General features: G+C 41.0%; 1 protein-coding gene across 1 annotated transcript; it reads left to right on the forward strand.

The window, feature by feature from the left end:
- The first annotated feature begins 4,265 nt into the window (after nt 1-4,265).
- Nucleotides 4,266-9,848, forward strand: RPL26L1 (ribosomal protein L26 like 1). The gene is made up of 4 exons (XM_072630983.1): nt 4,266-4,521; nt 4,787-4,959; nt 6,887-7,027; nt 9,680-9,848. Exons 1-4 carry the CDS (start codon nt 4,416-4,418, stop codon nt 9,806-9,808), a joined length of 549 nt encoding a protein of 182 aa, XP_072487084.1. The 5' UTR covers nt 4,266-4,415; the 3' UTR covers nt 9,809-9,848.
- Nucleotides 9,849-12,556: the final 2,708 nt, after the last annotated feature.

The raw sequence follows: 12,556 nt of genomic DNA on the forward strand, positions 1-12,556 counted from the left end.
AGAATCCTGAGGGTCTTCCCTTCCTAGGTCGATTTTTTTTCTGGACTAGATAAAAGAGGCTATTCTTTGCCTCATTTTTACCTAACCTTAATCACTGAATGGGAGTTGTCTCAGACAAATTGAGACCTGAGAAAGACCTTAGCTTAAAACGACCACCTCCCACTGCATCCCTGGGCCATCTCATCATTTTGGTCTATCTTGCCACTGCATCCAGATGGCTCTGGAGGAGAGAATGAGGCTGGTGTCTTTGCACTGCCCTGCCTCACTTAAATCCAATTTACTTGCAAGTCATGACATCACCTTCCTGATGTCATGGTCCTCTGTGAGAAAGAAGGATAAACAAGAACATCACCTAGCACAGTGCCTGACTGCCTGGTTGGCTGGTTAGTTGTTGTCCTTCAATCTAAAAGAGAAACAAAATGACATCATTCTATTGGGGTCAAGGTACAGGGTGTCTGACTGTGGCTGATCAGACCAATACAAGCTCGGAAGGCTCTACCACAGGTCAGGCACAAATAGTCCATATGAACATTTGGAGTGGAGAAGTCTCTAAATTTGTTCATCTCACATTTCTTCTGAGCCATTGCAATTCTGCTTCACTTATAGAACACACTGCCTTCTTTGATTCCAGCATCTCATGTTGGACAATCCTGTGCCAGTGTTTCACATGTCGCATAATTCCAAAGTTCTTCAGAAAGTCTTGTATCGCTTCTTCTGACCTCATTGTGAAAGCTTATCTTCTGTGAATTCTCTGTAAAAGTAGTTTATGTAAATGGCATTTAAATAACATGACCAGCCTGGCACACCTTCAATCAATCACTTTAACATTCATTAAGTGCTTACTATGTGCCAGGAACTGTCCTATGTGCTAGGGATATAAAAAGGGGCAAAAGATAGTCATACTCTCAAGGAGCTAACAATCTAATGGTGGAGATGACAATCAAACCAATATATACAAAGCAAGTTATAAACAGGATAAATAGGAAATAATTAACAGAGGGAAGGCACTGGAATTGAGAGGGGGTTAGGGAAGGTGAGATTTTAGTTGGGATTTAAAAGAAGTCAGGGAAGTAAGTAGATGGAACTGAGGACAGGAGGGAGAGTTTTATGGACATGGGAGACAGCCACAGAGAAAATGCCTAGAGTTCAGAGATGGAGCATCTCATTCATGAAGCAGCAGCGAAGCCAGTGTCACTGGACTGAAAACTAAGTTGGGGAAGGGGGAATAAGGCATAAGAAGCCTGGAAAGTTAGGAGGGCTTTGAATGCCAAACAGAGCAGACCTATTTGCTCCTGAAAGTCCTAGGGAGCCACTGGAGTTTATTAAAAGGGGTGGGATGATTGGAAGGAAAAAGGAAAGGAAAGGACCCTGGTGGCCAAGGCAACTCATCTTCAGCACAGCGCAGTTAATAACATCTCATGATCTTAACATCACTCTTTGCTGGATCTTTCTGGTGGCTTTATGGCCAGTGAGCTGATCTCTACTCTTCTGTTCTGGAAATTAGCTCTTCAAGGTCATTTACTCTGTCTGCTCTTCTCAGTGATAGGTGTGGTGACCAGAAAGGCTTTTCCTGACAAAGCCAAGCCGACCTGTTTTAGTCCATTAAAAAAAAAAAAGCTAAAAGAAATAAACTACACCTAGCTAACAAAAGCTATTTTGAGTTCCACCTCAGGTGGATTCTAAGTTTATCTATTTCCTTGTTTGTATCTGCTGCTAATTCAAAGTCCATTGCCTCAAACTCCTCTCTAATTTAGGTTTGGAAATTTCCTCATAATTCCTGTTTAACTTGCTACCCCCTGAGAGGATCTCAAGCCCACCAAAGCCCACTTCAGGGATTCTGCCCTCCAAATTCTCAAGAATGGGTATGTAGGCAGAGGGGCAGTAAGCCCAGTTTACTCCCAAATTCTTTCTCTTAATTAGCATGAAAATGAAGTCAAGTAGGAACACTAGGTCGTGCCCTCCACCCTCTTGGCCCTCATTATTATGTATATCTACCAGCCACAAAACCCTAGACTTTTGCTGTGTTCAGCTGGCATAAAATTTGGGCAAATCCACATTGTCTCCCTGCATCTAGAAAATCCCGGGTTCTGTAAATCGCCTCCTTCTTTCAGCTAAATCTTCAGAAAGGACCTGTTAGCTGAAGTTTCTCTCTGCTCTGGTGTGAATTTAGGGATCATTCCTTCAGGCTGACTCACTGATAATTTGCTGTTGTAGGAAAGGGATCAATTCCCTTTATTTTCTTGAGAATAAAACGGAGTCCTAGAGATTTAAAAAGACTACTTTAACTAGTAGTGGAGTAGGGATTCAAACCCAGGTTCCCTGGCTCCTGGGACGGCTAGATGGCACGGTGGATAGAGCATAAGGTCTGCAATCAGGAATACTCCATCTTCTTGAACTCAAATCTGGTCTCAGACATTTACTAGCTGCGTGACCCTGGGCAAGTCACTTAACGTTGTATGCCTCAGTTTACTCATTTATAAAATGAGCTGAAGAAGGAAATGGCAAACCACTCCAGTACTTTTGCCAAGAAAACCCCAAATGGGGTGACAAAGAGTCAGACACGTTGAAAAGGACTCAACAACTGAACTTCCTGACTCCTAGTTAGTGTTCTTTTCTCTACGCTAAATAGTGTAAATAGCCTGCCTAAATATCTTAGTCATTTTCAACATTATTTACCTCCCTAATCCCTCTAAGCACTTTTTTGTTACAGGTAAAATGCAGTCTTGTTGAGGTCAGCGTTGGGAGAGCTGGTTCAAAGTGTGAAAGAATTCACTTAGACCTTCTCTGTAGCCAATGGGAGTTTTATTGACACAAAAGCAGCGGACCTTAGATTTAGCAAGGAGCCAAACAAAGGCACCGATACAGGAAAAGAACCAGATTTGTATAGACAGAAAGCTATACTGGTAGGATGATGATGTAATTTTTAGGGTTTCTAATGGGGATTGGAGATTTAGGGACAGAATGAGGAAGATGGATATCACAATATAAGGGAGACAGGGTAAATTTTATGACCCAGGATGGGGGGAGACAAGGAATTTTATGGTCCAGGATAATGGGTACGTTTTATGGTATTCGAAGATAAGAGGAAGAGACTTTAGGACACCCTCAAGCTCAGGAAGGACCTCACAAGGTACTGAAAAAGCAACCCTTAATATTAACCCTTAGGGTACCTTTGTTATCCAGTCTTGTCCTGTCCTTGTTGACCTCCTTGTATTCCCATAGATCAGGGATTCTCAAAGTGGGATCAGGGGTTCCTGGTAATCCTTTCAGGAGGTAAGACCAGGAGATCAAAACTATCTTCATAATAATACTAAGATATTATTTACCCATCCAAATACACCCTTTCTTTTTCAAACTACATATTTATGTGGAGCCTAATTTGATTCATTCACTTCAACCAAAACAACATATTCCAACAGACTGAATGAAGCAGATATAAGAATCCAGCTATCTTCTGTTGTCAGACATCAATCAAAAATTTATCAATAAACATCTACTGAGTACCTAGTATGTACCAGCACTAGACATCAAAGAGATTTGCAAAAATATTTAAAACAATTCCACTCATCACTATTTTTTTTTTTTGGGAAAATGTAATTATTTTTTGTAAAATGTGTTATGTGAATTCATTATGGGTTAATTATTATTTTAATGATTTTTAAATGTATCCTTTTAATTTCTAATATGATCTATAGTTGGGATGCTACATGGCACGGTGAATACAGTATCAGGTCTGGAGTCAGAAAGACTCATCTTCCTGAATTCAAATGTGGCCTCAAACACTTATAACCTTGGACAAGTCACTTAACCCTGTTTGCCTCAGTTTCCTCCTCTGTAAAATGAGCTGGAGAAGCAAACGGCAAACCACTCCAGTCTTTGCCACGAAAACTCCAAATGGTCAAGAAGAGTCATGCACGACTGAAAATGACTGGACAAAAACAAAGATGGGGATAATAAAGCGTCTTAATTGGCTGTGTGACCCTAGGCAAGTCATTTAACTATGGGCTGTAAAATGGGAATATTAGTAGCACCTATTTCCCAGGGCTGTCCTGTTGCTTAGGACATATAGTAGGCATTTAATAAATGTCAGCTCTTATCGATGATGGGGCCTCGGAGGACATCTCACCTAATCTCATTTTGCTTATCGGAACGGAGGTGCAGGGAGGTTAAATGTTTTGTCCAACGTCACACGGCCCGTAAGCATCAGAATCAGAACGCGAACCAGTGCCTTGTGACCCCAAAGCTTCCTCTCTCCCCAACTTTTATTGTACCACGTGATCGTGGAAGTGTTTCCCATTTTAAAAAGTTGACTGACGCACGGACGCGATGCCTCCCGGCGGAGCCTCGATTGGCCTCCAGAGCTGCAGTAATTCCGGGCAGCCACGCGGTGGCGACGCTCGCGCCGAGGGGGTCGGATGTCGGTGACCTCGGACCTTCTTTCCTCCGCGGCACCGGATGCAGAGGAGACTAGGTTTCCGGTACCGGGCGGCGCACGTGTCTCTTTTGGGGTGGTCCGGCACGGTGAGTGTCTGCCTTCTCTTTACCTCTTGGCAGGGCCCGGCCGGGCGGCCGCCTCTCGCCGTCGCGCGATGGGGGGGAGGGTGGGACGGGAGGCCTGGTGTCGGTGCCGTGTGAGGTGGTGAAGACCCTGCCCGGTGCAGAGGCCCCGCCGCGGCCTGGTGTCTCGGGGACGGCCATACTGCTCCCTGGGGTGATTGGGGGCACGTTAAAGGGCGGTAGAGGCGAGTCTTTACCTCCCCCTTTCTCCCCTCCCGCCTTTGTGTAGCCACAATGAAGTTCAACCCGTTCGTGACCTCGGACCGAAGCAAGAACCGCAAGAGACACTTCAACGCGCCCTCGCACATCCGGCGCAAGATCATGTCGTCCCCGCTGTCCAAGGAGCTGAGGCAGAAGTACAACGTGCGCTCCATGCCCATCCGGAAGGACGACGAGGTGCAGGTGCGGGCGGGGCCGTGCAAGGGGGAGCTTGGGGGTGCCTTAGTGCCCTGTCCCCTAACATTGCCGTTTAACTGATTACTTTGTGTGCTGTGTAATGGCTTTATTAAGGGTCATCTGTGTGCATCTTACGTGACAGATACGTAACCTGGCAACAATACATCGTGTAATTACGTTGTGTGATACGAGGTGATGTTAATACATAACAATAAGAATTACTATTCAGGAGCAAGAGGACACTTGAAGTCAGACTTAACCAAATTCCACAGGGATAAGTTATAATTAAGAGGCCTGGATGTTTTCAGATCAGTATGAGGGGAGGCGAGTTTTGTATCAGGGACTTTTGTAAACTGGTTCAGATGAGACCAAGGGGTAGCCTGCCATTTTTGCAAGTAGAACAGTATTTGTCAGGTATTGCTGTAAGTCCTTTACGAATTTGGCTTTTGAAAATTGTCAGTAACTTAAGCTTTCGGACTTGATGCTTGTTGACGGTGGCCTTGTATTGTTAAATTTCTTCAAAAAGTCATCTGTCAGATGTATCCTGTGTGCTTCTAGAGGAGGCACAACTGCTTTTCAACCTGAGAAATGCTTCTGTAGATGGCACAGTCAATGTAAACAGTCTTCCCATCTTTAATACTTCAAGAAGACTTTTATTTTGTTGCTTTGGTTCATTGATCAAATGATACCAATGATAATAAACCTTCCACATTGCTATGAGTTACTGTGTCCAGGGTTTGGTGATTAGCCTCTTCAATTAGTTGGAATGGCTGTTGGATGAGAAGCAGATTCCTTCCTTTGAAACCTTTTCAGCTGGTAGAACAGGCCGGAGTTTGCACTGTTTCTGCTATAGCGTTGAGAACCCATAGTCACCTCCTCATGACAGTAAGTATTTATTAAGCTCCTACTATGTGCCACGCACTGTGCTAAGCACTGGGGATACGGAGAAGGGCAGAAGTCAGTTCCTGCTCTCAAAAAGCTCACAGTCTAATGGAAGAAAAAACACACAAACAGGCACAAACCAAAAGATATATATGGAGAAACAGAAATAATCAATGGAGAAATGCCTTCCTGTAGACAAGAAGCCAGGAGAGGAGGACATTCCATACATATTGTAAAGTCGTTGAAAATGTCAATTAGAGGAACAAGGAGGCCGATGTCGCTGGATTGAAATGTGGATAGAGGGGATGATATGAGGTTACACTGGAAAGGTTGGAGGAAGGGGAAAGTTAAGAGCTTTGATTGCCAAACTAGATTTTATATTTGATCCTGGAGGTAATAGAGAGACACTAGAATTTCTTGGCTGGAGGGGTAATGTGGTCAGACCTGTCCTTTAGAAAGAGCTATGACAATTGAATGGAGGATGAACTGGGAAAGGCTTGTGGTAGGCAATGAGGCATCATAGTATATTGGTAATGGCCTTTTTACTTTGTAGTAATTTAGTCAATCAAGTAGCCTTCCTTTTTTGCCTTGTAGTTACATTCCATGCTGCATTTTTTTTTCTGTTCCTTAGTATTAAGCAGAACACAGAGCTATGGAAGGATGCAAAGCAAAATAAGACATCATCCTTCAAGTTGCTTAGTGTTTAGTCCTATCTTACTAAGCTTTTGAATAGTGTTGAGACAGAAACTTAGTCTGAGGAATTCTTTTCCATTCATTTGAAGGGAAATGTCTACTGAATAGATTCTGAATAAATTAAAGGGGTGGTTGTTTTTTCAATTTTGAGTGACAGACCAAATTTAAATCAGAGTTGCATATTGTACTACCTGAGATTGATGGCTAGGAGTATACTTTTTTGCATGTTATATTTCCTGTTATTACCTTATTAGGGAATAAACATTTCAGATTTTTATTAGATTTCCTACTTAAGTATTATCAAAATAAAATAACTAGTCTTGAAGTTGATAAGAGTTTTTTCTTGTTTTATTTGCAGGTGGTTCGTGGACACTATAAAGGTCAGCAAATTGGCAAGGTAGTCCAGGTTTACAGAAAAAAATACGTAATCTACATTGAGCGTGTGCAACGTGAAAAAGCTAATGGCACAACTGTCCATGTAGGAATTCACCCTAGTAAGGTATGATTTAGGTTGCTGATAACAATAACAATAATGGCATGATTATTCCTGTCTAAAGATTTGGTCCATGTAAAGGTGTCATTCTTAAACTTTTTGCTAATAGAACAGTTTATATTTTGGCACAAGAAATCTGGCACAGTAATTGAGACTGGCAGCATGAGATTTGCATGTATTATGAGTTCTGTTCATGGCAGACCTACCAAAACCCCAAACTGTGTCTTTGAGAATAGGTGTATGTTAGTAGTATTCCTAGTTCAAGTTAGCCTGAGTCCTAGCCCACCTCTGACCTGGACTAGGCCATTTATTATATATCTGCCTCGTTTACAGAAAATTGGCTAGTTAGTAATCCTTGTCTACTTTTTATAAGTGTTACATGTGTGTTAGTAGTAATTATACACTGTAAAATGCTCTACACAAAAGTAAGGAATCATCACATCACTTGTCAGTTGAGTTACAGTTACCATTTTCCTAGGATAAGATTGTCATGGTTGAAGTAAGGAAGTCCTGAAAGGTGGTGATGATGGGAAGAGAAAGTAGGGGGTAGATGACAGAGATATTGTAGAGCAGCCAATTAGAGGTTAGAGAGGACCAGGATGAAGAATTCAGTCTTGAATGTGTTGGGTTTGATGCTTTCATGAGCCGTAAAGGTGACAAGTCCAAATAGATATTTGGACATATGGACCTGGAGACTACTGGATTTGAGGCTGGAGTGAAAGCATTTGATTTTTAGGCCTGCAGCATCCTTGGAAGATCCTAGTCCCAGAATTCCTGGGTCACAATAAGGAGTGGAAGGGAGAGTTCATGGAGGAGAACAGTCTGCTGTAACAGGACTGGGAGACAGGAATTAGTAGCATGTTGGAGGAGCAAAAGCTTACTTATGAGTGACTAGAATCACGTTGGTACAAGCAGTACAAAAATTATAATATTTGTTCTGCCACAAACTTCTTGTATGACCTTGGGCAAGGCCTCTCTGAACTTTGGATTAGATGATGTAATATCTAAGGTGTCTTCTAAGTCAGTCTGTGATTCTTCTTTCATTACAAGATCAGTGTTTTGGTTTTAACATAGTCTTCATTAGTCTATAGAGAAAAAGCCTTCTGAAGCTGAGATTGCTGTATAACTTTAAAGACTCTTGTTTTTCTCTCAGAATTGAGAGACAATTAGTGTGGGAGTGGAGGAGTAAGTAGAGAAGGGACAATTGTACAACTGAATGGGTTTTTGCAATTTTGTTTAGCATGGTGGAACAGAAGATGTTCCCCAGTTAGTAATTTGCTGCAACAGGACTTAGCTCTTAGCTTGCCTTGCTGTCCTTACTTCATACCCTAAGGAATAGGATACAAAGGAAATTATGTTTTGGAAAGTCAATAAAGTTAATCACTAGACCTTAATTTAAAATTTTTGGAATGCTATCTTTGAGGTACATTATTGTTCAGGGCCTCTTATTTTTGTCTAGTCCTGTGATCTCATCAATGTGAGGAATTCTTCCCACCAGTATACATGAGAAGGTTTGTAACTTATAGTTTTAGAGAGCTACCTGGAGAGTAGAGAAGGGAAATGCCTTGCCTTTGTAGTGACATAGTTAGTATGGCAGAGATATTTAATCCAGGTTTTAATAATAGCCAGTGTAAGTTAAGTGACTTTCCCAAAGTCATACAGCTAGTCTGCCTGAGGCCAGGTTTTAACTGAGGTCTTCCTGACTCCAGGCTTAGCACTTTATCCACTGTGCTATCTCAGTGCCTAAGTCATCCTTACTCTCAGGCCAGATGTCTGTCCAGGACACCACACTGCTGCTTCTCCCCCTTAGAAACTCGTATTGAGTATAGCAGGATTTTAGATCTGACAACCCACAGTAGAGGTGACCTTGTGTAGTGCCTTTTCCCTGCTTCTGATTCATTCTCTTCGTTCTTGTCTCATGTTCTAAGGCAGTCCAAGGGTATGTGATGATAGTTTTCTTATTTATTACAATTATGTCATACTAGTTAACCAATTACCTTTGTGACCTTACCTATTTATTAAAGTAAAAACTAGAGAAACGTTTTTTCCCATAAATTTTTGTTCTTCTCTATCAAACTGTAATCTCCTAGGCTTAAAACGTCTATCAAACTGTAATCTCCTAGGCTTAAAATGTCAAGTGATTGGCTCTAGAATTTATTCACAATGTGAAAACAATAAAACGAGAATGTAAGTAATTATGGTGTATCAGCTGCAAGAACAGTCACAGCCAGTTACCTCTAATGAGTCCTACTGGGCTGCTGTTGGCTAGTTCTGGAATTGCTGTTCCACTGCGCAGCTCTCCGGATACTAGTTAAAGTTTCTCATCAAGAATTTCCATCATAATGTGTTTTTATAACAAAAGAGTTAAAACCATTTAGGAAAAAAGTTCTCTAGGTCCTTTCTGTCCTTTCGTAGTCTATTTACAGATATCACAGTTACAGTCTCTCCAGAATGATAGTAAGTAGCAAGTGCTCAAGATTGTATTCCTTCTTAAAGAGAATAACAGTATCTGCAGCCCCTGTGGGAAAGACTGTAGAATCAAATATGCTGGGTTCTGGAAGCTTTTAGAACCTTGAATTTTCTAATGTGTCATTACTGGTGTGAATTTTGTCTTAAATTGAAGGAATATTTATTTTCTGATATTTATTTTTTAAACAGGTAGTTATCACCAGACTAAAACTGGACAAAGATCGCAAAAAGATTCTTGAGCGTAAAGCCAAATCCCGACAAGTTGGAAAGGAGAAGGGCAAATATAAAGAAGAAACCATTGAAAAGATGCAAGAATAAAATGGTTGGTTGTATAGTTGTAATTAAAAATTAAAATTAAGCATAAGTGTTATGTGTACTCTTTGGGAAAGCATTGTCAACGTGTATTTACATTGGTAGGTACTGTTTCTCTTCTCTTGTTTTATGATTGACATGGGGATCCCTAAATCCTTTTACAATTTGGCTTACTATTTCCTGGGTAAAAAGTGGAATTCTCTCAAATTGCAAGTGAAATTTGTTTTATTTTAAAGTCCCTTCTACCTGTTCCCTCTTCCAGTGTCATTTGGTTTATATATTTGAACAATATTTCATTCATATGTCTTTTTCAAAGCATGGAACACCAAGTAGCAAAGAAAGGGCGATAGCAGCTGTCTTTCTTGCTCCTGCTCTGTCTCCTATCACATTGTGTTCTCTTCTGCTGGTAGCAAGGGCCAGGACAACACTTGCACCCCCAGTCCTTGATGCCTACATTTGCCTCATTTCCTAGTTCCTTAACCTACTTTATTCATTCTTAATAATTTTTTTTTGAGGTTCCTCTACGATACTATGGTATAGTGGCATAGTGGAAGGAGTTCTGGACTGTAGTCATAAGATTGGATTATAGTCCAAACTTTGCCATGCAATAGCATGTTGACAAAAGCAAATCAGTCTTTCCAACTATTTCCTAGTCTGTAACCTGAGTTTAGTAATATTTGTCCTTGAGATAATGAATGTTGAAAGCATTTCAGTCGTAATGTAGTGATAGCATATTACCATGGGTCCATGTCAGTTAATAGTAAACTTTGATAAAGTCCCTCCTACAATAAATGCACTGGGGATTGAAATATGGAAATCTATGCCCTTTTAAGCAGCTTACAATCTAGTGGAAGGCTACACAAAAGATAGCTGAAAAGAAAGTTGGGGAATACACACATGGCAAGGTAGAAAAGTCAAAGAAATTCGAAATGAGTGCATCCAAGTGGGAATTGAGATGTCTGACCTGTGGGTGACGGGCAGAGAGTACTGAGAAGGTGTGAGTAACAAGGCTGATTGGATGTTGCAGGATGAGATTTTCCAATGATGAGTTTACTAAGGGCATGGTGGAGAAGTCAGAAAATTTGACTGCATCTGCAAAAAGTTACTGTCTAATTGGTTATTGTCCACCCAAAGCTTGAATGGGTTTTCATAAGGGAAAGACTCAGAAATAGGAATCAAGATGTATATTATCTATTTTTGTGTGAAAAACATTAATCTGGTAAAATGTTGAGCTGGCTTTCTAATTATTAGTAGAGGAAATAGGTTTTTGTATTACTTGAGTTCAGCCAGGAATTCTTTTTGGGTAATGTGAATCTTTGCCTTGGACTTTCATCATCCAATTTCTTTCTTCCAGGGCCCAGGTGTATAAAATCAAATTTCATACGAATCTAACTTCACAATATTTGTTTACACCTACCATGAGAACCTAATGCCTTTGTTGTTGTTGTTCAGTCGTTTCAGTCTGACTCTTCATGATCCCATTTGGGGTTTTCTTGGCAAAGCTACTGGAGTGGTTTGCCATTTCCTTCTCCAGTGGATCCATTTTGTCAGGCAATAAGAATTGTCTGAGGCTGGATTTGAACTCAGTTCTTCCTGACTCCAGGCCTAGTGCTATATCCACTGATTCACCAGCTACCTCACTGAATACTCTTACTGTTGCCTTATTTTTTTCTATCAGAAATCCTAGTAGGTTCCTGTGCTCTTTTTTTTTTTTAATTAAAATTATTTTATTTGTTTTCAGTTTCAGTTCAACAATCACTTCTGTTCTTGTACTCTTTTCAAGCCAAACTTTTCAATATAGAAAGGTTTATTATGCCTGGAAGCCTTGCTGTAGACTGAATAATGAACTTTAGTTCTCCTTTTTGCAAGAAGGTTGTCTGGGCAATTAGTATTCATGTTAACAGTGAAAGGAGGATAATAGCTAGAACTTGGATAGAGCTTTAAGGTTTGCAAAGTACTTTACATGTTATTTCATTTGTACTTAAGAGCTCTTTGAAGTAGACACTACTATGGTCTGTTAGGAAGAGGCTAGTAACTCTGCTTTCCTAAATACAAGGCCTCATGAGATGCACAGCAGCACCAGTACCCTCGGTTTAGGGTTTGCATTAAAGATTGAGACAGGTGACCTTGTACAGTGGCTAAGTTAGGAGTAATAACTCACAAGTCCCTGAATCTCATCCCCATCCTGCCTCCTGCAGTGGGGCATCTCAGCCCCAGGGATGACTGAGGGGCATGCTTGAGTGATAGTCTGTGGGAAGCCTGAGTTTGTGACTACCTCCCCCATTAGCTGGTGTGTACTTTTGAGCACGTCATTTAACCTGTTTCCTCATCTGTTAAATTGAGGATATGATATCACTTGGACTACCTATTTCAAGGTTGTGATGAAAGGATTTAATAATATTGCTAATGCAAATTATTCCTTTTCCTTTGTTTTATTTTCCTTTTCTTTAGCATCCCTTTACTGGAGGGAGCCTCTTTATATCTTAGCATAACTTTCCTAAAAAGCCCAGTCTTCTCCATAGACAGGAGCTAAAGGAGGGAAGGGGCAGGACTCCCAGATATATTGCAATCATAAAACTGGCTCAACACTAGGGACAGGTGAATGAGGACAGTACAGTATGTATAGCATGTGTGCCATATGATGACCTTGGAGAAGGAGGTCCCTGGTATGAGATAGTCAGAGAAGGGTCACAAAAGAACTAGAACTAAGGAAGGGGGGGGGTTTAGGTGGGAGAAGGGAAATCACTTAAACAG

Source organism: Notamacropus eugenii, chromosome 1 (assembly GCF_028372415.1).
Source record: "Notamacropus eugenii isolate mMacEug1 chromosome 1, mMacEug1.pri_v2, whole genome shotgun sequence".
NCBI classification, from domain to species: domain Eukaryota; kingdom Metazoa; phylum Chordata; class Mammalia; order Diprotodontia; family Macropodidae; genus Notamacropus; species Notamacropus eugenii.